Source organism: Vipera ursinii (genome assembly GCF_947247035.1).
Source record: "Vipera ursinii genome assembly, chromosome: 6".
In the NCBI taxonomy this organism is placed as follows: domain Eukaryota; kingdom Metazoa; phylum Chordata; class Lepidosauria; order Squamata; family Viperidae; genus Vipera; species Vipera ursinii.
Genome location: NC_139515.1, coordinates 74,167,640 through 74,193,746, shown reverse-complemented (window position 1 = coordinate 74,193,746; position 26,107 = coordinate 74,167,640). Strand labels below are relative to the sequence as shown.

Genomic DNA, 26,107 nt, shown 5'->3' with positions numbered 1-26,107 from the left:
AAGTTAAAGTTCCATTAACTCAGTCACAGCGTTATAATCACTGTGCTACTAAATGTGGTTATAATAAAAGATGAGCAAATGTCTGTGGGGTTTCTTCCATCACATTTTTTCGTGAAATGTTATATTGAGATACTAGGTGCGCGCACCTTTTATGGTAGATCTATAGCAGCGTGAGATTTTTTTCCTTTTTTTTCCCAGAATGATAGATCTTGTGCATTTATATAACTACCTGGTCGATATTTCCAAATCAGTTTTATGGGCTTTAGTTCTTCAAACAGTCAGATGGGTTCTTTCCTTGTTTTGCCGTGCTTGTTGCATCAATACTGAAGCCACGCTCAAGGTTATCAGCTGAATTGCTAACACCACTGAAAACATCTTCAGTTTCTCTCCCAGATCGACTCAGGCTCTTATCATGATCTTACCAACTTCTTAGAAATTTATTTTTGGCACAGAGATTTACCGTATTTTCCGGCGTATAAGACGACTTTTTAACCCATGAAAATCTTCTCAAAAGTTGGGGGGTCGTCTTATACGCCCAGTCGTCTTATACGCCGAAAAAAAAACATAAATCAGTCGAGCGTCCCCGTTCTTGCAAAGCAACTTCAAGCCTCCTTAGTCCAGTCCCCCCTCCAACGTGACTCTCCCTTCCCACCCCCAAGAGCCTCTAAGCCCCTTCCCCTCCCCCTTGCAAACGCCAGACCCCGGGAGCGGCAGGAAGCCCCTCCCCCTCACCCAAGCAGCATCTGAGCATAAGCAGAGCGCGCCCTGCTACCCACTCTCCCGGCAGATGTCCGCATCCGGCCTCGCAACCAGCCGCAGAAGCCCGTGCCCGGCTTTCCTTCCCCCCACCCGCACCCGGCTACCGGTTCCTGGGCCCCGGCCCTAGCCACGGGCCAGCTCGCCAGCGACCAGGCCGATGGACTCCCGGCCGCCAGACACTGTGCTTTGGGAGACGCTCCCCGGCGGGTCGGGGAGGGAGCGCCCGCCCGCCGCCAAGCCGTTCCAAGAACTTCCGGGGACTTCTGGCGGGCCAGGGAAGAGCATGCCTGCCAGCCCGTTCCAAGAACTTCCGGGGACTTCCGGCGGGCCTGGCGCCCCTCTTACCCACAGACCACACAGCGGCCCTCGCCAGCCGGCCTCGGCATGGCCACCCCAAGCCCGGCTCTCCAGCGCGTCTTCCGAGCCCACCTGGCTGACCGCCTCCTGGGCGGGGCTTGGCTCCAGACGTGCGGCTGCTCCGTCTGCAAATGTGCTGTCAAATGGGTGGGTGGAAGGAAAAGCCCCTTTGGGCTTCAAAAGGGAGGCTTTGCACCATCTGCATCAGACGGGGCTGAATCGGGCTTGTGTCGGACACTTGGCAACTGGCATGTAAGTATTTTCCGGCGTATAAGACGAAAAATCTTGAAAATCTTCTCAAAAGTCGGGGGTCGTCTTATACGCCGAGTCGTCTTATACGCCGGAAAACACGGTATATGTGGAAAGGGCTGTGTAGCCTCAGATGGCATAACATTTTCTAACTTAACTGTGTTACTACTAGCTGCTTCTGGGTGCCATGTTGAAGAAAACTGCAAACTCAGTGACATTCTTGGAATATATTACAGATAGTCTTCAGTTAACTGGCTCATAATTGGACAATTCTGGATCATTCAACTGGATGGTTCATCAGCTCTTAGGTTTGCTATTCTCTTTTTTACTATCAGCTGCTGAACTCAGAAAATCATTAATCCGGTCATAGTCTGCTGATGGCTGTCTTTGGGGTGCTATAAGTTTCCTCAGCTTAATCATCCCCATCAGTCATTTTCCTCTGAAGTCCTTCCAGTTACTTGCAACCCAATTTTAATATGCATTCTGTATTTTTCAGAATTGAAACATGATTGACAGACAGCTTTTAAAGGAGCTTGGAAGTATTAATGGACTTTCATTGTAGCATCTTTGGCTCCAAATGATAACTAGCTGTCAACTCTGTTCTGTGTTACTTAGAAATGTCAGAATGAAGCCCTGAGTTATAAGGAAAGACTCTGTGACGTGTCTGCCCCCCCACACACACACACACCGTAGCATCTGAAGTGCTGTTTGTGAATCTGTGTAGAGTCCCAATCCATCTTGTATTTTCTTCCAGATAAGGAGCTGACGGTAGGGATTAGTTTGGTTAATTTAGGAAAGCTTTTGTAGGAAAAGGGGTGGGAGGAGCTGCAAGTGCTCTGGTATCAAATGCCACACTGACATTAGAGATTTTTTTTTTAATCCCATTTATATCCCGCCCTTCTCCGAAGACTCAGGGCGGCTTACAATTTTAAGCACAAACCAATGTGCTTAGCAATAGCCTTCATCTATGTATATACCTGCTTATTAGGGCTTTCGCCCCCCCCCAAGTGGCATTATTACAAAGTCAGCTTATTGCCCCCAACAATCTGGGTCCTCATTTTACCTACCTCAGAAGGATGGAAGGCTGAGTCAACCTTGAGCCTGGTGGGATGCGAACCTGCTCTAATTGCAGGCAGCTGGTGTTACTTAAGGAGGCATTAGCCCACTGCTCCACCAAGGCTCTTAGATGGAATCAAAGCAGAGAGGATTCTGGGAAATACCAAGAGTGGGGAGATGTCTGTGGAGATTCAAGTCATGGTTGTCCCAAAGGTTCTTCCTCCAAGAAGTTTCTTCAGTTTTTAATGGTGGGGTGGTGGTGGTGGTGGTTTCCAAACCCCACCAGGGGTTATAGTGGATGAGAAGTGAAATGTTTTCGAAGGAAAAACCAAGAGAGCCCTGTTACCTTTGGGGAAAAAGCACCTTTGGGACAAGCGATTCCCAAATGGATCGGGCAGTTTGGGGTACTTCTGGGGGTTTCATTTGATCTTAAATGGGGGTGGGGTGGGTAGGGGAGGAAGTTGGGAAAAGACTCTGTGAAGAGGAAAAGCACTCTTAAGACCAATCACTAAACAAAGCAGATGGCATGTTGGATGCCAGAAGACAGATCAAAGTTTCCCTCTCAGAAGATCACCAATGGGATCCAGGCCAACTGCCCGCATAGCAGTTGAGAGAGATGGAAAATTGCTAATGCGTTTCTTCTGTCTTGATTCAGATAGAAATAGTTCTACTATTTAGCAACACCGACTGGTGCAGGCCCACTTGATACCCACATATCTTAAATGCATATTTTAAATAAGTGATTCAGGTTTAGAATAGCTTTCAGCTAAATGTTAAAGAGTGCCTTAGAAAAGAAAAACTTGTCGCCTACACTTTGGAACGAGAGGGGGAGAATTATTCACCAAAGAATGCAAAATGTTAGCTGGGGAACTAAAACTGTTTGACTGTTCTGGTAGAGCTTAGCTGAACTTGCTCATTACTCTGTCTGTTAAGCAAATGAGATCCGGGGAAAAATACACTAGAAACCGGTGGCCCTGCTTCTTTCAGGTGAATCCTTTGAACCTTTAAACATAGTCAAGGACAGCTTGTGTTATAGATTCTCTCTGCTGCCCTCAGAAATTGAAACAGGGCTTTTGTGGGGCAAGACCCTACAAAGGGTTCATATTAGGTAGCCTTGGGCTTTTGACATTTCTTTATAAGAAGGAGTTGCTTTGCAAGCAGCACATGTATCCTGAAGCTGACTGAGAAAGTGGTCAGAGAATGGTGCCCTTAATACTGAATGAAACGTCTAGTCCAGGGGTCGGCAACCTTGGCTCTTTTATGACTCGTGGACTTCAACTCCCAGAATTCCTTAGCCAGCATAGCTGGCTCAGGAATTCTGGGAGTTGAAGTCCGCGAGTCATAAAAGAGCCAAGGTTGCCGACCCCTGGTCTAGTCTATTCCGTGGAACAGTGTTTCTCAACCTTGGTAATTTGAAGATGTTCAGACTTTTAACTCCTAAAATTCCCCAGCCAGCATGAGTTGAAGTCCAGAGTGGTTATTGCATTCAGTTGAAGGGCACCATTCTCTGAGCTTCAAGATACAAGTACTGCCTCCAAGGCAGCTCCTCTTTATAAAAAATTTTTATAGGGCAAGAACATGCAGTACATGCTTGGTGAGGTCTGTACACAGGAGATCCCTTTCTGTGCATAGGCGTACCCACGTAGAATCTGATAGCTTTGATCTTTGCAGCTCCTGAAGACAATTTAGCACCTCCCAAAGTGGGACTGTCTACTAGCACTTCAGCACCTGGAAATCAGGCTCAAGGAGCAATCAAAATGTGATAAACATTAATTAGTATAATAACCAATTGCTTAATGGAAGGAAAGAAGGAACCTTGATTATGTTTTCTCATGGGATTTTTAACCATCAACTTTTTGATTGCACTTACTCAGATTTCAAAGAGGAGGTGAAGAAGCTGTTTTTAAATCTGAAAATGAAAAGAGTAGAAGGCCAACAGTGGGAGGTGGATGTTTTACTCCTTCTGACAGATTGCTTGAACTTATTTGTCTATGAGGCAAAAGCACACACTGCAATTTGCTGCTATTAAAACTTTTGAGATGAAGGTGGGATTTATGGCAGACTCTTAACTGCTCCCCTAAGCAGCTATTAACTGAACACATCTGTTTTTTTCATGAGTTAATAAGAGCTTAGAAGTACCTGGTCCTGTGGTTTATAGGCCATTCTCCCACCTCATCTTAATAGTTGCACTATCTACATAGAATCCAACTAAACCATTGCACGTCATCTTCATGAAAATAATAAACCTGGGTAGGAAAAGGAATGGTGTCTCATTGGTTTATTAGCCTTATTTCTCTATCCCACTATGAAAGATTGTGTTACCTAATATTTCTGTCAGAAAAATGCAAGGTGGAATGGGAAAAATTCATGTTTCAGAAATCAGCAAATAACTCTGACTTGATTATTGAGCTTCTGCATTTGTAGTCAGAATAGTTGCAATATGATGGTGTATTGTAGACAGTATATATGCTTCTGAAGATGTACATTCCCAAAGTTTCTTATGGGGGGGAAAAAGAGATCTTGCATTGTGTCTCTGATGAGTTCAAGATAATCTCAATATTATCTTGAACAGCAAGTGCCATCACAGCCTGAAAGACTTTTGTGCAAATTCACCTTATGCACCCCTCGTACTTTTTCCAGGAATCAGAATGTCCTAGTCAGGGTCACTCATGATGTAGTCACTTTGCATCTGGACTACTGTAATTCATTTTATGTGGAGCTGCTCTCAAAGGCCAGTTGGAAGCTTCAGCTGATCCAGAATGAAGCTGTTCAAGCAGTTTATGTAGAGACCTTGGTTTTTTCCCAGGTAACATTTCTTTCAACACAAGCTCCACAGATTCCCAGAATGTTTCTGAGAGCAATTCAAGATGCTGAAACTTTATGGCTCAGGTTCTGGATATCTGCAGGATTACTTATCTTCATTTATGTCTGCCCTTCCTATTTTGATATTGTAGGGCTGACATACTTCAGGTCCATCAGTAAAAATGAGGTCTTGGAGATACAGTTTTTCTATGGCCAGCTCTGGTTTTGGAACATAATACCACACAGTCCAGGCCCTGCTGTCATTTAGAAAAGGCCTAAAATGTAGCTTTTTTTAGCAGGACCTGTGCCATACTGATTTGTTATTCTGCGCTGGTATTGGGATATTAACCTCTCAGTATTTGTATCTCTTTTCCTTTCCTGATGTGGTAATGTGATTTTTGTTTGGGTTTGTTGTTGTTATTTTTACTAATTGTAATATTTTAACGTGGTTTAAATTGCATGGACTCACTTCAGCAATAAGAAGCAGCTTGTGCGTTGAATAAATAAATAACAAAATAATGAGTGTGAGTGTTGTTAAAGTTAAATTGGGCTCACTGGGTATTCTAAGGAAATCACCTTCTGTATTTGTTTCTAATGTTGAACAATAATTTCCTAATCACTTCCCATCCTTTCTTCCCCCATCCTCCTTTTCTTGGAAAGAGTTACTATGGGAAGATTGACTAGAACTAGATTGCAAATGACCCCTTGCTCTTTAAGGCAAGTTGTGCTGCCTGGCCTGGTCATAAAGTTGTCAAGCAATCTGGTACATACATGCATGCATGCATGCATACATACATACATACATACACTCCTCAGGTTACAACCATAATTAAGCCTGGCATTTATGGTCATAAGTTGTGAAAGTTGTAAAGCGAGTCATCAGGTGACTGGACCTGATTTGATGACCTTTTTAGCAGTGGTCATAAAGCAAACACAATGGTTGTAAGTGAACCCATTGTTCACTGTATGCCACTTTTTGCCGGAAACCAGAAATAAACACCATCAAAAATCATGTTCAAAGCATAGTTCTGATCCCCTTCCAACTGTCTGCTTCCATATGGATCCAAATGTCATGAAACAAGCAGAATTTCACTGCCTTTTCCATTTTGTGCTATGAATTCCCTTGGCACCAGTTGTTTTCAGCATTTTATCCAATCCAAGAGGCCTCTGCACAATTAATTAAAGAACAGTAATTCTCCAAGCTATTCTGTTGGTTATGCACTGACAGAGTTGTAACAGAGCACAATGCAGCCATTGCTTTGTATACACAACAGAAAAATAAGAGAAGAGGGCTACTGCTAAGCTTGTAAGCCGCCCTGAGTCTTCGGAGAAGGGCGGGATATAAATGGAATTAAAATAAAAATAAATAAAATAAATAAACATTGCCAGAATGACTGATATTGAATCCAGGGACTTGATTCCATGTAAGACATGCTTTACCTTATGGATGATTTTATATCAAACACAGTCTCTCATCCATTCATGCTTATATAGGCTTTTTTCATAATTGCTTGCTTGCCTTCTTTCAGTCTCTTGTCTTTGTCCATGCATAAAGTTGTAAGGAGAAGTCAAATTTCTAAGGATCTCCCTTATACATTCTGGTTGTCAATCAACTTGTTTTGGCTTCGAGCCAAAACACGTTAATTGACAATATGGTATGGTATCGTATCTTATATGGTATGATAATATGGTAATGTTATTAATATAATAATATGGTATCTTCAGCTCTGTGACAACTCTGTCATAGAATAGCTATTAAAATACCAAGAATTATGATTCCTGTTTTCTAGTTGTTATCCATTTCAGTGTTCTGGATAATATAATATTGATATTATATATAATATAATATAATATATAGAAACATATAATATTATGTTTCTAAGTGGCCTAATGTGATTCCTCTATTTAGCAGTTGTAACCCAAATCTTAGGAATCTGTGCACATTGTTTTTGCAGTAACAAGGAAGTAATCAAAGAACTGAGTAACTCCATGGTTACTCTGAAGTAGTCACTATGATTGGTCTGATATTCCATTCTATTTGTTTTCTTTATCATTCATGTCTCCCCTGGATGGTCCATGTTCTGCTGCCTATTTCCATAGAACCAATTTCCATAATTCTTCTTTGCGATTGATAAAAAAAATCTCATCTGTTCCAACTCCAAATGCTAATGACTGGGTGTGATTAATCATTTTTTTCTTAAAACCATATTAGGGCTCATAATAATAAAATTTGTGCTTAAGCAACCATTAAGATGAACTGCCTCTACCTGAAGGAGCTGTCCCTAAATATGTTGAAACACAGGTATGCCCTGTGTATATTCACTGCATTTAAGTTTTTGGGATTTGATTTTGATTGTAATGAGCTTATTGTGTTCTTCAGTCAATCTTTTTTAGTGCTTGTATAAGCAGAAAGTTGGAGAATAAATTAAATCAAAAAGAAAATACTTGCCACCTCCCTGTCTTTTATTTGGGGTTCACTACCTGAGGCTAAGAAACTATGATTGATCCCATATGAGCTTCATGACTGAAGAGAAATTAATTTGATACAGGTAGTCTTCAACTTAACAACCATTCATTTAGTGACCGTTCAAAGTCACAACAGCACTGGAAAAAGTAACTTATGATTAATTTTCACACTCGTGACCGTTGCAGCCTCCCCATGGTCACATGACCAAAATTCAAACACTTGGCAGCTGACTCATATTTTTGACGGTTGCACTGTCCCAGGATCCTGTGATCACCTTTTGCAACTTTCTGACAAGCAAAGTTAATGGGGCAGCCAGATTCACTTAACAACCGTGTTACTGACATAACGACTGCAGTAATTCACTTAACAAATGTGGCAAGAAAGGTTGTAAAATGGGGCAACATTCATTTAACAAGTGTCTCACTTAGCAGCAGAAATGTTGGGCTCAATTGGAGTCATAAATCAAGGATTATCTGTAGTTCATTAAGTGTGGTATCAACTTTCCTCTGTGCTCAATCCCTCTAAATGTTTTAGTCATCAATATGCATCAGTTCTGTCCAGGGTACTGAAAATGTAGATGTGGTGTATGCTATGGTCCTAAATACTTGGAGACAATTTGTGAATAAACATCTTCCTTGTATTGGAGCTAGTAGGCTGTAGTGGCTAAATGCTGGACTATTAACTGGGAGATCATGAGCCCCAGTCCACCCTCAGTCATTAAAGCCAGCTGGATGACTGGGCTAGCTCAACCTACTTCAAAAGATTGTTGTAGGGAAAATAGGAGGCATGCATACCTTATATTATATATATTACTGTATTAAGTACTACCTTGAATTGACCAAAAATAAAATAAAATAGAAAAGTATTCAAAATACTGGAACTAACCTTGAAGAGCTTTCAGAAGCTTCGTCTGGTCCAGAAGGTAGTGGTGTATTCAGTATGAGGCATCACATGGTACATCCACCTAATGACTACATGAGTTACACTGTCTCCCAGCACAATCCATGGTGCTGTTTGTCATTTTAAAAACCACAGGACAGGGTGCCAGGTTACTTGAGGGACCATCTTTACCTGTGGCTTCCACCCATCCTACCAGATCTGGCAGAGAGGACATGTTCCATGTTCCAAACAACGCCATTTGGTAGGCCCTAGGAAGTGACTCTTCTCTGTCATGGCACGTGCCCTATGTATCAGTCTCTTCCCCAAAATATAGGTAAAGGTAAAGGTTCCCCCGCACATGCGTGCTAGTCGTTTCCAACTCTAGGGGCCGGTGCTCATCTCCGTTTCAAAGCCGAAGAGCCAGCGCTTGTCCGAGGACGTCTCCGTGGTCATGTGGCCGGCATGACTAGACGCCAAAGGCGCACGGAATGCTGTTACCTTCCCACCGTAGTGGTCCCTATTTTTCTACTTGCATTTTTACATGCTTTTGAACTGCTAGGTTGGCAGAAGCTGGGACAAGTAACAGGTGCTCACTCTGTTACGCGGCACTCGAGATTCGACCTGACCTTCTGATCGACAAGCTCAGCGTCCTAACCCACTGAGCCACCGCATCCCAAAATATATGTGACCCTTATTCTGTTGGCCCTTTCCAAGGCTGTGAAGATCTGGTTCTTCCCCCAAGGTCTGGGTCAGGAAGTTAGTATGGGGCTCTGGCACGGCTATGTATATCTGGTTTTGAGAGGCTTGATGTAGTTTTATTTGAATTCTTTAGGAATCTCTTGTTTTTTATTTAATTCAACATGATAGATGGGTGACCATGTAAATTGGGTTAATAAATAAATAAAATACTGACAATCCTGTAAATTACTCTCCAGGTTGTAACAGCACTTTTTTTTCATATTCAGCCTAGCATCCTTGAAGCTGGAAAAGTAATGAATCAGGACTGCCTGATCTAAATGCTGGTTTTCTGCAACAGAGGCTGACTGTCAGTGACTATGATTGGTGTCCCCCTTCATCTGCACATTGTTTCTGTCCTTTAATCTCAGTATATTTATTTTACAAAATTGGGGAAGGGGAGGACATTAATCTGTCTTCTGCAAATATCAATCACTCTTTCATTGCCTTAGTGTGAAGGATTATAACGGTTCTTTGTTTCCAGCCTCAGCTTTAATAATTCAGAGAAACTTGACATGGTTTCATTTGTACGGCTAGTATTTTAGGCTGGATTTTTATTTGGAGAGAAGATGGTTTCATCTGTTCTAGCCGGCTTAACAAGGAACATTTTTTCTTGTTAAAAAGAGGATGTTAAATTATTCACAGGTATTTGTTAAATATTACATACAGATATGCTCAAATGTGTAAATGAGTACTTTTATGGTATTCTTTTTGGGGACATTTTCATTTGCATGATGACTATTCTGGGTTATTGATTGATTGTGCCTTTGACTCAGTGTTGACTCCTGACAACTGCCCGGATTTATCCCTGCAGATTTCTTGGCAAGATTTTAAAAGTGGTTTGCCATTACCTCCTTCCTAGAGCTGAGAGAGAATGACTGGCCCAAGGCCACCCAGCTGGCTTTGTGCCTGAAATGGAAGTAAAGCACACTCTTCTGATTTCTGGCCCAGTGCCTTAACCCCTACACCACACTGGCTCTCTGTTCTGGATATAATATTTATTTTTTGAAAGCCTTTCCTTGGCCAGTCACATCTGTATTAATCACTTGATAATCATACGTAGTATATCACCTCACATTTTATTTATCTATTGTTTTATACGGATGCTTATGTAAAGTGCATTCAGAAAATATTTAGACCCTCTTCACTTTTGTCAAATTTGTTATGCTGGAGCCTAATTCTACAGTTGTTGAAATTCATTTTTTTCCTCATTAGCCTATACTCGGTACGGGGTAGCCTATACCCCGTAATGATGAATGGAAAACAGAATTGTAGAAATGTCTGTAAACTTATGAAAAAGGAAAAACTAAAACATCACATTGGCATAAGTATTCAGACCCTTTGCAACAACATGTGAAATTTAGCCCAGGTCCCTCCCTTTCTCTTAGTCTTCCCTGAAATGTTTCTACATGTTGATTGGAGACTACCTGTGGTAAATTAAATTGATTGGACATGATTTGGAAAGGCACACACCTTTCTACAGAAGGCCTCACAGCTGACAATGCATACTGTAGCAGAGCAAAAGCCATGAGGTCAAAGGAACTGCCTGCAGAGCTCAGAGACAGGATTATTGCAAGGCACAGATGTTGGGAAGGCTACAGTAAAATTTCTGCTGTACTGAAGGTTCCTAAGAGCACAGTGGCCTCCAGAATTCTCAAATGGAAGAAGTTTGGCATAACCAGGGCTCTTCCAAGAGCTGGTCGCCTGGTCAAACAGAGCAATCAGGGGAGAAGGGCCTTAGTAAGAGAGGTGACCAAGAATCTGATGGTCATATCGACTGAGTTCCAGAGAACTTGTATGGAGATGGGTTCCTGAAGGACAACTATCCCTGCAGCCCTTCACCAATCTGAGCTTTATGGCAGAGTAGCAAAACACATGAAAGCCCACTTGGAGTTTGCAAAAAAAAAAGCACCTGAAGGATTCTCAGACTGTGAGGAACAAGATTTTCTGGTCTGGTGAAATCAAGATTGAACTGTTTCACCTCAATTCTAAACGTTATGTCTGGAGGAAACCAGGCACCGCTCCTCCCAACAGTGAATGCCCAATATCATCCCAATAGTGAAGCATGGTGGTGGCTGTGCGGGTGTGTTTCAGCAGCAGAGACTGGGAGACTGGTCATGGTTGAGGGAAAGGTGAATGGAGCAAAGTCCAGGGATATCCTCAATGACAACCTGTTCTGCAGCGCTCAAGAGCTTAGACTGGGCTGAAGGTTCACTTTCCAATATGCCAATGATCCTAAGCAGACAGCCAAGACAATACAGCAGTGGCTTAGGGACAACTCTATGAATGTTCTAGAGTGGCCCAGCCAGAGCTCTGACTTGAACCCTATTGAACATATCTAGAGGTATCTGACAATGGCTGTCCATCGACTGTCGCCATCCAACTGACTTGAGTGTGAACGTTGCTAACATCAAATGTTCTTGCTTGACAAGAGATGAAGAAGCAGCTATTTCATATGTTAAACGTGTATTGCTTTAACAGATAGGGTTAAGGCTGGGAGGAGGGAGATTGTACCTCAAGGCCGTCTGAAATTAAAGAAGATAAGAACTTGGGCAGGTTGTCTAACGGAAGAGAAACTAATTCTTTAAATTAATTGGAGAATGTGATTAATGACAAAAATAGAAAGGTGGAGAATTGTATTTAATATATTGTGCAAGGGGGCGGAGATTTCAGATTCCAGCTTCCTTCAAGCAAGCATTTGCGGACTTTTAAGGTAAACAATGCCTCAGAGTCACTTGAAAAGCTCATGCGTCGGAAACTTGACACTGAGCTTCAGAGGATTTGCAAGGAAGAATGGCAGAAAATCCCCTAATCCAGGTGTGCAAAGCTTGTTGCATCATATCTAAAAAGACTCAGGGCTGTAATTGCTGCCGATGGTGCTTCAACAAAGTACTGAGTGAAGAGTCTGAATATGCCAATGTGATATTTCAGTTTTTCCTTTTTAATAAATTTACAGATATTTCTAAAATTCTGTTTTCATTTTGTCATTATGGAGTACTGAATGTAGATTAATGAGAAAAAAATGAATTTCAGCAACTGTAGAATTAGGCTGCAGCATAACAAAATTGACAAAAGTGAAGGGGGCCTGAATACTTTCTGAATGCACTGTACTACTGTATTGTTAAGACCAGAAGTATAATACAGTACAGAATATTCTATTGTGTATACAGAATAACAGTAAAAACAGTAACAGAGTTCAAAGGGACCTTGGGGGTCTTCTAGTTCAAGCCCCTGCTCAGGCAGGAGACCATGTACAATTTCAGACAAAGAATTGTCCACTGTCTCCTTAAAAACTTCCAGTGTTGGAGCAAACAAACAATAATCGCCAAACAGTACCAAAAAGTTCTAGTGTACCCAGATCCAGCTTTACACCAAAGACTCACTAGAACAGACATGTCAAACACAAGGCCCGGGGGCCGGATGTGGCCCGCGAAGTGGTTTCATGTGGCCTGCAAAGCCATCCTGGAAACAGTGAGGGAACGGCCCCCACTGCCTTGGCCCTGGCCCAGAGACCCTCCTTCTGCCGGAGACCCTCAGATCTGTCCCACTCCTGCCCAGGCCCCCATAGGCACCCTTGATGCGAACGATGCAGAGCTGGCCACGCCCACCCAGTAGGCCACACCCACTCTAGCCACGCCCACCCTGGCCATACTCACCCGGCCCCCTGAGCGCAACCGCAATGCTGATGCGGCCCTCAATGAAATTGAGTTTCACACCCCTGCACTAGAACATAGTGGTTTTAACCATGTAATAAAAGGGAAATAAATGGACAAGGCCTTCTAGAACTGATATCCCTACTTCATGAGCAATGGAAAGTAGAATATCCCTACTTCATGAGGAATACTGCAATTCCTCTTGAGATGAGCACATAGGGAAGACTGAGTTAAGAGTTTTCCTCACCTTGGAGAGATATCTAATTAAAGTTTTTAAAAATTAAAATTAACTTAAAACTGGTTACAATTTAAAAACATGAAATACACAAGAGATTAGATCAGCAAGGGAACTACCTCAAGATTTCCATGTTGGTACAATAATTAAAACCAATGCCTTAAATTGGACCCAGAGCTTTTTGGTAGCATCTAAAACACTGGCATGATGTTACTTAGCCAACTCTTCATTGCTCGAAGCCAGGTTGCTAACATTTACCACAGCTTCTGAGCCGTTCTTACGAGTAGTCTTAGAAATTATATATAAGGTTAAAGGGAGGGTAAGGAAAGCTTGGTAAGGGTTTCTTGCTCCAAGATTTTTTGGAGCTGACAAGAAAGTCAAATGGATGAAATTGGGATGAAGACAACGTAATGCAGAAGAAATAGTTCGTTGCAAAAGGAAGCAGTTCTATTGCCCAGACTCTACAGTACTTGCATCTGACTTGCAAACTGAATCCCGTTTCTTTCTCCTTTTCTCTCAAACCTGAACACCCATTCCTGAGAGTTGGGCGGTGTTGCTTTTTGCCTCACGTCTCAGAACTGAAGAAGCAAAACCAGCTCTGGTTTTCCCACATTAAATTTTGCCTCGTTAACAATAGCTTCCCTTAACCCCCACCCACCAGATGTTCATGTTGCCCAATCATATATCTTGGGTTTGTTATGGGAACAGTCCACTTCTCCATCTGACACCTGCATTAGTGACCTTGGCATTCCTGTAGGCTCTCACGGTCCATGGATGGCCTCTTAGAATCCCATTTCCTCCCCATGCTTTCTACCCCTCCCCCCTGTTTCTGTGGCAAGTTGAGTAGCAATAGATGTTAGCATGCATCTTAGCAATTCAACCTTGACAGTATTGCAGGCTGACTCTGCTCACTGCCTGGAGTTCGATCCTGACAGAGCTCAAGGTTGACTTCCATCCTTCCGAGATCGGTAAAATGAGGACCCAGAATGTTGTTGGCAATATGAAAATAATGCTGTTGGGGGCAATAAGCTGACTTTGTAATAATGCCGCTTTGGGGGGGGGGGAAAGCCCTAATAAGCAGGCATATACATAGAATGAAGGCTATTGCTAAGCACATTGGTTTGTGCTTAAATTGTAAGCCGCCCTGAGTCTTCAGAGAAGGGCGGGATATAAATGGGATTAAAATAAATAAAAATAAAAAATAAATCGCCCAAAGGTGCTATGGGGTGGTATATAAGCTTAAATGCTACTGCTATTTGATGAGCTTGTTGGCAAAATTACAGCAACCTTTGTCTTGGTTGGTCTTATCAGGGGAAAGAAGGCAATTGATGGTGTTTAAATGATAGCTATTCTATTGGAAAGACATTGTTTTACTTAATCTGTATACCAACCAGTGAACTCTTCCTTGTTGCTCGTTTGTTAAATGCTGCTTTAAATTGATTGATTGATTGATTGATTGATTGATTGATTGATTGATTTTTAGGATTTCCCAACAAGTGGAAGTCAGCCGGGCACAGCTGCGAGCAATCAATGAGCGGGTCACCCTTGCTCAAGCCAAAATTGAGAAGATAAAGGGCAGCAAAAAGGCTATTAAGGTTTGGATGACTATTGCAATGGTTCTTTTGAATGGCGTTGCTTCCATTAATCTGTGATTAAAAGCCAAGCTGCCTGTAACAGCAGCCACACGGTCCCCAATTGCATGAATGCTTTTTTTAAAATGCAAACTACAAAGCAGTTGCAGTAGTAATCAGTATCTTGGTTATTAAGGAAAGAAGGTTCTCTAATCTGTTGCCTTCTATAGTAGTCATGATCTAGTTTGGGGATTGGGTAGCCTGTTCATTTCCGCTGTTTTGTTATATTCCAGAGCCTTTTTGTCTCTCAGCAGTATTTTTTAAGCATTCTTACAAGAATCCAGATATTATGCTAGCAAATGTCTGGAATGTTAAGCCAGAGACTGCCTTGCCCAGTGCAGTTAACAAACTGGTAGTAAATTGAGACAGAACTTGGAACTGAATCCTACCACTCTAGCTAGCATCGTAGTTGCCCCTAGTTGTAGTTCATCCATACTAATACGTTTATCCATACAAGTACTTATGTCGCATTTGCCCCGTATGGGTAGTCCTCAACTTACAACAATTTGCTTAGTGACCATTTGAAGTTACAACAGCACTGAAAAAGTGAGTTTATTACTGTTTTCCACACGACTGTTGCAGCATCCCCATGGTCACTTGGTCAAAATCCGGACACTTGGCAACTGGCATGCGTTTATGACGGCTGCACTGTCCTGGGATCATGGGATCACCATTTGTAACCTTCCCAGCCGGTTTCCGACAAGCAAAACCAATGGGGGAAGCCAGATTCACTGAACAACTGTAGTGATTCACTTAACTGGGGCAAAAAGTTTGTCAAATGGGGCAAAACTCACTTACACAAACTGTCTTACATAGCAATGGAAATTTTGGGCTCAGTTGTGGTCTTAAGTCTAGGTCGGACTACCCGTATCAGAGTCTTGTAGATTATTTTGTAGGTAAGGAATCAAATTCTGAGATGGTTCATAGTTCCTACTTCTGTATTAGCACATTAACTATGCATGTTTCTTTTTCTGTTAAAAGCCACCAGACTTGTCTTGCTTGTGTGCTGGCAACCTACTTTCTTCTCTTCAATTCTATAAAATATAAAATATATAAAATCAATTAAATAAATAAATAAATTCTCTTCAATTCTCTCTTCCTATTTTTTTCCTTCTCCTAGGTGTTTTCCAGCTCTAAATACCCTGCACCAGAACGGCTGCAAGAATATGCTTCTATCTTCACTGGCGCTCAGGATCCAGAAGCCCAGAAACAACCGAGGCACAAGATTCAGAGCAAGCACAGAGCATTGGATGAGAAGTCCTTACAAGTAAGGGATAGTCAAAGGGAAGTCAGAGGACGAGTCACATTTCTTTACTCAAGAGGCTTCTCTTTGCTTTGGGTTTTTGATGGCACCAGACCGCGAAGTCCTGAATCAGGGAAGAATTGCCTGAAGAGGTCCCAGGCAGCAAAAGTATTGCATGGATTAGAAAAAAAAAGACCTTCTTTATATGACTCCCTTGCATTTTGATGACTGTACAGTATTCAGTCATATGCATAAATAAGGAAATAAATAATAGCAATAGCATGTAGACTTATATACCGCTTCATAGTGCTTTGCAGCCCTCTCTGGGCCGTTTACAGAGTCAGCCTATTGCCTCCAACAATCTGGGTCCTCATTGTACTTACCTCAGGAGGATGGAAGGCTGAATCAACCTTGAACTGGTCAGGATCGAACTGCAGACTGTGGGCAGAATCAGCCTGCAATACTGCATTCTACCCTCTGCACCACCAGGGCTCTCATAACAAATCTTTTCTTTGTAGATTGTACACACAAACGTATCTCTGTTCGCTGATTGTATCATTGAGAGGTGTGGGATAAATTGCATCCCTGAATTATGTTTCCTGATCTAGTCAGTGTCCGTACGAGTGGAGAAAGGAGTGATGGGGAAGTTCCCATTTCCCTTTGCTATGGCCTGCTCTTTTCTGCCTGTAGTCTACAGCAGAGGTAGGCAACCTCGGCTCTTTTATGACTCGTGGACTTCAACTCCCAGAATTCCTGAGCCAGCTGTGCTGGCTCAGGAATTCTGGGAGTTGAAGTCTACGAGTCATAAAAGAGCCGAGGTTGCTTTTCAGGCTCTACTTTTTGAAAGTGTAGGATTTTCTAGATATTTATTAATGAGTATCTTTTGGCAAATTTTGGAATATTCCATTTTTCCTCCGGACCTTCCTCTGATCTAGTCATTTTTGGGGTGGTCAATGAGTTTTCCAGGAATAAATCTTCCAACAGCAGGAAGTTGTTTGTGGTTTTGTTTTGTGCCTCTCTAGTTATTAGCGGCTCCAAATTAGTGCTTCATTTTTGTATAGTCTTTGTTCCAGACACTAAAACTCCACAAATAAAATTGTAGTTCCTGGGTTGGACTCCGCGTTAAGTCCTAAGTGCATTCTTCTGAACGGATGAGTTAAAATTAAGCGGGCAGTTTTTCCAATATTTAGGAGTCTCCGGTAACTGCATAGGACAGCCAACAACAAAGAAGAGCAACTAATACTGTACAGATTTCTGTTTTCTTTTAACAGCTCCCTGAGCCAAGGACACATTCCATCCCTCAGAGAATTTTATTTTATGATGCTAATTTCTTGGGATACCACTGATGTATACATCTGGATCCTAATGCAGAGGGAAAAGCTGTCCTACCAGACAAGGGCCAATAAAGCTGCTTCAGGCTCACATTCTGTTTTCTTTCTCAAACACCCCCCCCCCAAAATAAGCTGCTGTTGAATAATTTAGCGCTTTGCATTTTTTCTGTAGTTTAATGGAAGCAAAATCAGTCAGGGTAAAAGTAGCATGAATATTTCAGCCTAGCCTCAGAACTCAGTGCACTAATGTACAGGAGATGCAGAGCGCTTTAGAGTCCACCAAAAATAGCTTTTTCCTTGTTTTCTGCTTGAAACTTGACCTACACCAGGGGGTAGGCAAACGTGGCTCTTTTATGACTCGTGGACTTCAACTCCCAGAATTCCTGAGCCAGCTGTGCTGGCTCAGGAATCCTGGGAGTTGAAGTCCACGAGTCATAAAAGAGCCACGGTTGCCTTCCCCTGACCTACACATTGATCAAATACACTGTCCTTTTATCTACAATAGTGTTTCCCAGCCTTGACAACGTCAAGATATGTACACTTCAACTCCCAGAATTCCCATCATGCTTCCTGGGGAATTCTGAAAGTCGAAGTCCACCCATCTAAAAACTGCTCAAGTTGGAAATTGTTTCCTGGAAGCAGATTTGGGCTCCCCCCCCCCCCCGGTCTTGACTTTGCAGTGGGGAAAAATCAGCTAAGATTAATTGAAAAAACTGCTGAAAATACACATATGGAAATAAAGTTGGCTACTCAAAGTTATACGTTGTACAGTGCAGCAGTTAATTATGTCTAAAAAGAGAGCTTACATCAGAACAAAAAGTGCATTTTTAAGGCCTTCATCAAAAAAATATAACTCGAAGAATTGATGCTGGGTAATTTGTAGGGGTTTTTTTACTTTTGGTATATTTTTTTCTGCATATTAGGAGCACATAAGTAAAAGCATCCTCTGAACGCTACAAGCTGTTTACAAGCAGTTACCATATTTTTTGTGATATATTTTTTTTTTTACCCCATCAGAAAGATATCCATTGGTCGAGATCACTCCTATTAAGATAACAAGAGAGTTAGAGATGTCACGTGTCCCCAGACCACAAAACACTTTGAAAATACTGCATGAATATACTTCACCTCTTGCAAATAGACTGAGATTTATTTTATTTTAATATTAATCTATTCATCTCAATATTGTTTACATTTGAGAGTGACTCTCTAGGACTTCAGGCTTCCTACAATACCCGGTTCAGGCTAGAAAGAGACTCTACGGCAGGGGTGTCAAACTCAATTTCATTGAGGGCCACATCAGCATTGTGGTTGCCCTCGGGGGGCCGGGTGGGTATGGCCAGGGTGGGCGCGGCCTACTGGGTGGGCGCAGCTGGAGTGCGTATGGCCTACTGGGTGGGCATGGCTAGCTCTACATCATTGGCATCAAGGGTGCCTATGGGGGCCTGGGCAGGAGTGGGACAGATCTGGGGGTCTCTGGCAGAAGGAGGGTCTCTGGGCCAGGGCCAAGGCAGTGGGGGCCGTTCCCTCACTGTTTCCAGGATGGCTTCGGGGGCCACATGAAACCACTTCGCGGGCCGGATCTGGCCACCGGGCCTTGTGTTTGAGATGTCTGCTCTACGGGGTGCGAGAGAAGGCAAGAGCAGTCAATTTGGAAAAGGGAATAGAGCAGTTGGACAGGGTGTAGTAAGGGGCAAAAACTTGGATTGCAGCAAACTAATTTCCATTAACTTATGGGAACCAGAACCACAACAGCAGGAATTAGTGGCCTGAATTCTAACCTGTGTTTCAAGTTGGACTGATGAAGAGGTTTGCATGCTGTATGTGTGCTGCTTTTTTTTTTACCCCAGTCCCTCCCTCTCATTTATTAAGTTTGATATTACAACAAAGCCATGAGGTGTCATTACACTGACCTTTTCCCATCCTCCAGGTGACAGCCAGCAGCAGGAAAGAGAGGCAGGAAAACCGATGGGCATTGAAAGGAAGAGGGCTGTGATTCTGAGGGGCCTTGGTACAGGGGTAGGCAAACTCGGCTCTTTTATGACTCGTGGACTTCAACTCCCAGAATTCCTGAGCCAGCTATGCTGAGGGAAAAGGGAGAGGTTTCCAAGCTGAGCCATGCTGGCTCAGGAATTCTGGGAGTTGAAGTCCACGAGTCATACAAGAGCCGAGGTTTTATTTATTTTATTTTATTTTAATTCCATTTATATCCCGCCCTTCTCCGAAGACTCAGGGCGGCTTACAATTTAAGCACAAACCACTGTGCTTAGCAATAGCCTTCATTCTATGTATATGCCTGCTTATTAGGGCTTTCGCCCCCCCCCCCAAGCGGCATTATTACAAAGTCAGCTTAATTGCCCCCAACAATCTGGGTCCTCATTTTACCTACCTCGGAAGGATGGAAGGCTGAGTCAACCTACCCCTAAACCAGGGATAGGCAACCTCGGCTCTTTTATGACTCGTGGACTTCAACTCCCAGAATTCCTGAGCCAGCCATGCTGAGGGAAAAGGGAGAGGTTTCCAAGCTGAGCCATGCTGGCTCAGGAATTCTGGGAGTTGAAGTCCACGAGTCATAAAAGAGCCGAGGTTGCCTACCCCTGCCCTAAACAAACGATGTAAAGGACTGCTGGGATGTTGACAACTGTGTGGCTTGAATTTTGTAGGAGAAGCTGAAGTACTTCCCGGTTTCCGTTACCACCAGAGTCCGTCATGAAGATGATGCAGAAGAAGGCCTGGGCAGTCTTCCCAGAAACATTAGCTCCCTCAGCTCCTTGCTGCTCTTCAATACCACCGAGAACTTGTAAGTGTTCTCCGTAGTCGCTTCTCCTCCTTCCTCTTCCCTCGACAGGGAAAGGATTCTTAGGGAGGGGGTGGGAATCCGTAGGTTGAACGTGACGGCCACATCCTTTTGTGTTCCCCGGGGCTCGCTTCATTGTACCACCCAAAAGCCAGCGTTGGTTTCTGGCAGTAAATTAAACAAATATAGGTAGTCCTCCATTTTGCAACCGTTCATTTAGTGACCATCCGAAATTAATAACGGCACTGAAAAGAGTGACTTATGACCATTTTTCAAACTTACGACGGTTGCAGCATCCCTGTGGTGTCGTGATCAAAATTTGGACGCTTGGAAACTGGTTCATATTTATGGCGGTTGCAGGCTCCTGGGTACTCATGTGATCAGCGTTTGCGACTTTCCGGCAAGCAAAGTCAATGGGAAAGCCAGATTCACTTAACTTTACTAACTTACTTATTTAACTAACATTGCTAACTTAACAACTGCAGTGAGATTCAGCTAACAACTGTGGCAAGAAAGGTCGTGAAATGTGGCAAATCTCACTTAACAACTGTCACACTTAGCAGCAGAAATTTTGGGCTCAACTGTGGTCATAAGTCAAGGACTACCTGTAAATTACCTTAAGGCTTCAGGTAGGATTAATGGGCCTAAAATAAGAAATAGCCTCAAGAACACCCATCAACTGATTAAAGAGTAAGACGGACCTAGGATTGTGGTCCTGAACTCATTTTAATCCTGATGATGATGATGATGATGATGATGATGGAAGGGACCTTGGAGGTCTTCTAGTCCAACCCCCTGCTTAGGCAGGAAACCCTATATCTGGCTGTCCAGTCTCTTCTTAAAAACTTCCAGTGTTGGAGCATTCACCACTTCTGGAGGCAGGTTGTTCCACTGGTTAATTGTTCTGTCAGGAAGTTTCTCCTTAGTTCTAGGTTGCTTCTCTCCTTGATTAGTTTCCATGCGTTGCTTCTTGTCCTGCCTTCAGGCGCTTTGGAGAATAGCTTGACTCCCTCTTCTTTGTGGCAGCCCCTGAGATATTGGAACATTGCTATCATGCCACTGTTTATTTTTATGTTAGCCCTGAATGACCAAATAGGTATGGTGGTATTGTTTTAAAGCATCACCCAGTCCTCCTCTGCTTTAATTTTACCACCTTGAAGTCAAGTTTCCAGTCCTCATCCTTATTTCTCAGCGTCAGCCTTAAATCCCGTTGATGCTTCTCTGCTTTGTCCATCTTTTTCTCCAGCCTCATTCTCCTTTTTTATTGCACTTTCCTGTGACTATTTTTGTTTTATTAAACAAAGACATGTTTATGAAACAGTAGTTGCACACAAGGAAGCGATACAGTCTTTGGTTGCAGAAAAGGAGAAAAGTCAAAGCTGATGCAGAACTGATTACATTAGGTGGGGGGAAACTGACAGGTTGATAAGTTTATTCCCACTCTTGCAAATCCCTCTTTAATTTTCTAGCGTTCTCAAAATATTGCTTTTGCCCCTTTCTCCACGAACCCCGGTGATATAACTAATTAAATGTGAACTAGATTTTAGGCTTGTGCCTCTTGCCTTGGTCCCTTGGATAAACTGTCAACTTCAGTTTTTTCTTTATTAAAGTGCGTATGACAGTCTCAAAACACGAGCAAAGTAAATATATATATAAAGCCTCACAGTTCAAGCAGCGAGCTTGGAGTCTGCTTCTGCAGGGCTTTTAAAATACATTGTATTTTTCCCCTGTTTGTATGGTAAATAACCCGTGATCAATTGGGGCAGACCTGGGCTGGGACTGCCTCTGTTTGGTGGACGGAAATTCCTGCACTGTATAGAACTTGAGAGCCTGTGAAAAGGATGGCAAATACTGATAATGGAGGAAAATACATGTTCCCTGCCTAAGAGTCTTTGTTTTGTTCACTTTCTGGTAAATAGATGAGCTTGTCTTTTCCTTCTTTTGTTCTTCCCCAGATATAAGAAGTATGTCTTTCTCGATCCTTTGGCTGGCGCAGTAACCAAGACCCATGTGGCTCTGGAGACAGAAAGAGAAGAAAAGCTTTTTGACGCCCCCCTCTCTATCACCAAGAGGGGACAACTTGATCAGCTGGTGAGCTACTTAAGCCGGATGAGAGAAGAAGAAAAATTCCCATGTTTTTCTCTTGCTAATTCCCCAAAAATTGATTTAGTGAACCTATCTTGGCAAAACACTCACATTTTTTTTTCAATAGCCCATATGATTTGCAATAAGCCTACTTTTGATTTCAGTGCAGGAGGATCCTCTGAGCATACTGGGAATACCAATACAGCAATGAGGAGTCCTTGGTGTTCTCAGAGGTTGGTTATTTTCTTGCCGATGTTTCATTACCCAAACTAGGTAAGACCCATCAGTGCTGAGGGTAATGAAACGTCGGCAAGAAAACAACCAAACTCAGAGGGCACCATAAAGGTAAAGGTAAAGGTTCCCCCGCACATGCGTGCTAGTCGTTTCCGACTCTAGGGGCCGGTGCTCATCTCCGTTTCAAAGCCGAAGAGCCAGCGCTTGTCCGAGGACATCTCCGTGGTCATGTGGCCGGCATGACTAGACGCCAAAGGCGCATGGAGCGCTCGCTGTTACCTTCCCACCGTAATGGTCCCTATTTTTCTACTTGCATTTTTACGTGCTTTCGAACTGCTAGGTTGGCAGAAGCTGGGACGAGTAACAGGCGCTCACTCTGTTACGCGGCACTCGGTATTCGACCCGCCAAACTGCCGACCTTCTGATCGACAAGCTCAGTGTCCTAAACCACTGAGCCATCACGTCTCTATTAGAGGGCACCAAGGACCCCCTAATTTCAACCCTAAGCTACAAATATTCTCCTGTATTGGTACAGTATTCTGCACCTTACTAGCACCATTGGGACTAACATTTCCATTGCTAAGCAAGATGGTTCTTAAGTGAGTTGTGCCTGATTTTGCAATCTTTTTGCTGTGGTTGTTAAGCGAATCATTGCAGTTGTTAAGTGAATCCCGTGGAAATTAAGCGGATTTGGCTTCTCCCATTAATTTAGCTTGTCGGACGCTAGCTAGAAAAGTCACAAATGATGATTGCATGAGCCCAGGATGCTGCAATTAATCATAAATTCATGCTGGTTACCAAGCTCCCAAATTTTAAACACATGACCACGGGGATGCCGCAATAGTCGTAAGTGCAAGGATTGGTTGTAAGTCACTTTTTTCAATGGCTTTGTAGTTTTGAATGGTGGTTAGTTGAGGACTACCTGTACAATAAAGGTTCTAGCATACACATTTAAAACTTTTACAGAGTTTGTCATACTGGTTGTTGTTGGTTTTTTTTTAAAAAAAACAACCCTAATTCTCGAAGCCGAATTTCTGGATGTTTCTAATTTTGTGCTTATTTTTCAGGTGGCTGAAAATTACTTCTATGTACCAGACCTAGGGCAAGTCCCCGAGATAGACGTGCCATCCTATCTGCCTGACTTGCCTGGCATTGCCGCAGACCTCATGTATAGTGCAGACCTTGGTCCCGGCATTGCACCATCTGCTCCTGCGGCTGCTCTACCTGAGCTGCCCACCTTCGTCATAGAACCCACAGAGACCTTTCGACAAGGTAGTAAGCCCTCCTGAAGGGCACAATGGAAAACAAGCAGGGCCGCCTTTTCCCAAAATATCCTCTTTTGCAAACATCTGAGTTAATACAATTCTTACTGTTTGGATAGATAGCAATTAAATATATAATTATGTGGATGGTGGACCACGGAGATCAATTGTCCATGATTGTCTTACAAACGTAACCCAGGCAACACACTGTTCACCAATTATTAAGTGATTTATGTTTTGTTTTTTTTAAAATCAATAAAATATATTACAAAAAAAAAAAAAGCAGGGCCGGGTGGGATCAAATGGACACATGGGGCAGTTCTGGCCAGTTGCGCAAATCTTACCCCCTGCCCTGCCTCTCGCCTTCATCCCATCTGGATGCTCTGCTCAAGGAGATTCTCTTAAGTCGTGAGGAAACAAACCCTTGTTACCTGCATTTGCACCTAAAAACAACGTTCACATAATCAGTAAGAATTGTGAGGTCCTTGATGCTCTATGAGCTTGCCTGTTTTCTTGCAGATGTTTTATTACCCAAACTAGGTAACGTCATGAGTGCTAGTAAGGGGTGCTGTTTCCTCCCAGTTTACATTCTAGTGGCCTGACCTGGGGTGGTCTCACTGGTTCTTTGGTTAGGCCAGGGGTAGGCAACCTCGGCTCTTTTATGACTCATGGACTTCAACTCCCAGAATTCCCATAGCTGACTCAGGAATTCTGGGAGTTGAAGTCCATGAGTCATAAAAGAGCCGAGGTTGCCTACCCCTGGGTTAGGCTGTTAATGTTGACTTGTTTGGCATTTCCTTGACTAGGGTAACGTTTGCTTGACTGTTGATCTAATGTTTATTTTGGAGGTACTCTATGCTCAGCTGGTTGCGGATGGGGAGATGTTTTGGTCTTTTTATTCCCTTTTTGGATTAGGAATCCTTGTGCTTTTTATCATCTGGCACAGAGATGGGGAACTATGCCCCCTTTATGACATCTGGATTTCAAATCCCAGAATTCTTGATCCAGCCTGGGAGTTGAAATCCACAATTCTGGGAATTGAAGTCCACAAGTCATAGTTCCCCACCTGTGATCCAGCAGATTGGCAAACCACTTATCCACTTTTAAGTACATCTATGTTTCTTGTAGACACTGATTTAGAGAATAAGACCCTAGGTATCGCTCGCTTTCTTTTATGCTCCCTGTGAACATCTGCAAATAGTAGTGTGGAGATGACAGTAATCCTTCTTGTTTTTAATGAGGCTTAGGCTGCAGTGAGATTCATCTAGCTGGCAGACAATAAATCACCTGTACAACTATTTGTTTATTGAAGAGCCAAATCATTTCCTTGATTTGTATGAGTGTGTCTGTAGTTTGATGTTGCTGCCAAAAAAGAAAAAAAAACACATTTATTGGTTGTACTAATAGTGGTTCGCTCTCCAAATCAAAGAAAGTAATATTTCTACTCTGGTATGCTTTGGTCATCTGACGCTTTGAATGCTGCCTTGAGTTCAGGGCTCCAGTCTTTCAGGATTCAAACTTTTCTCCAAATGGATAAAGCAACAGGTTTTAGCACTGAAAACCAAGCCTTCTCAAAAGGTTGGGATTGATTGTTTAGCTCCAAATAAAGACAAACTGAGTTTCTGAAGGGCTGTTGCAGAGAAAAATAGTCACTATCTATCATCCTAGCAGACACAAAATAATAATCTTAAAATGACAGGAAGGCAGTTTTAGCTGAATGCTTGGAAAAGGTTCCTAATCATAAGAAATAAGTCTGACAGCGGAACCAGTTATTGAGGGAGACGGTTAACTGAACGTGTTGAAGCAAAAGCTGGTCAGCCATCTAGTACAAATGATTTAATCTGGATTTCTGTAGCGAGCATGGATGGGGTTGAACTCAACAGCCTAAAGGGCCCCTGGCTGTGTTGTGTCACTTCTTAGTTAGTTGATTTTCTGCTCTTTCAAGGGTGTCGGTGTATTGAAGTGTTTGTGCTCTACAATTCACATAAGCAATAAACTGATTTACAGGCCACGCTGCCTAGAATTACGCTTTACATTAAGACAAATCAAACTTGTGGTGACTTAGCACAATGTGTCAACTTCCTCAGGAGAGTGCTAATAAGTCCCGTGGTGATTAACCACCCAGCGCTACTGTCTTCATTTTTTGATGTTCAAGCATGAAGGTGTAGAAATCTGAAATAATGCAGTTTTGAAACTTGAGGAACTTGAAACTTTAACACAGTCGCAGGTAGCTAGACTTGAAAGCTTGGTTTTTTGAGTTGTCTGGCCCAGACTGAGGGGTTTTAATTTTTAATTAATGGGATTTTAGTTAAGTTCAGGGATTAATTTAATA

General features: G+C 42.7%; 1 protein-coding gene across 2 annotated transcripts in view; it reads left to right on the top strand.

The window, feature by feature from the left end:
- Positions 1-26,107, top strand: part of WASHC1 (WASH complex subunit 1) — a 62,817-nt gene that overhangs the window by 28,196 nt on the left and 8,514 nt on the right. For both annotated transcript variants that reach the window (XM_083366816.1, XM_083366815.1), the window contains 5 exons: positions 14,676-14,787; positions 15,944-16,090; positions 20,061-20,197; positions 22,150-22,285; positions 23,581-23,785. In XM_083366816.1, coding sequence (XP_083222942.1) covers positions 14,676-14,787; positions 15,944-16,090; positions 20,061-20,197; positions 22,150-22,285; positions 23,581-23,785 — 737 coding nt within the window. The remainder of the gene's footprint in view (positions 1-14,675; positions 14,788-15,943; positions 16,091-20,060; positions 20,198-22,149; positions 22,286-23,580; positions 23,786-26,107) is intronic.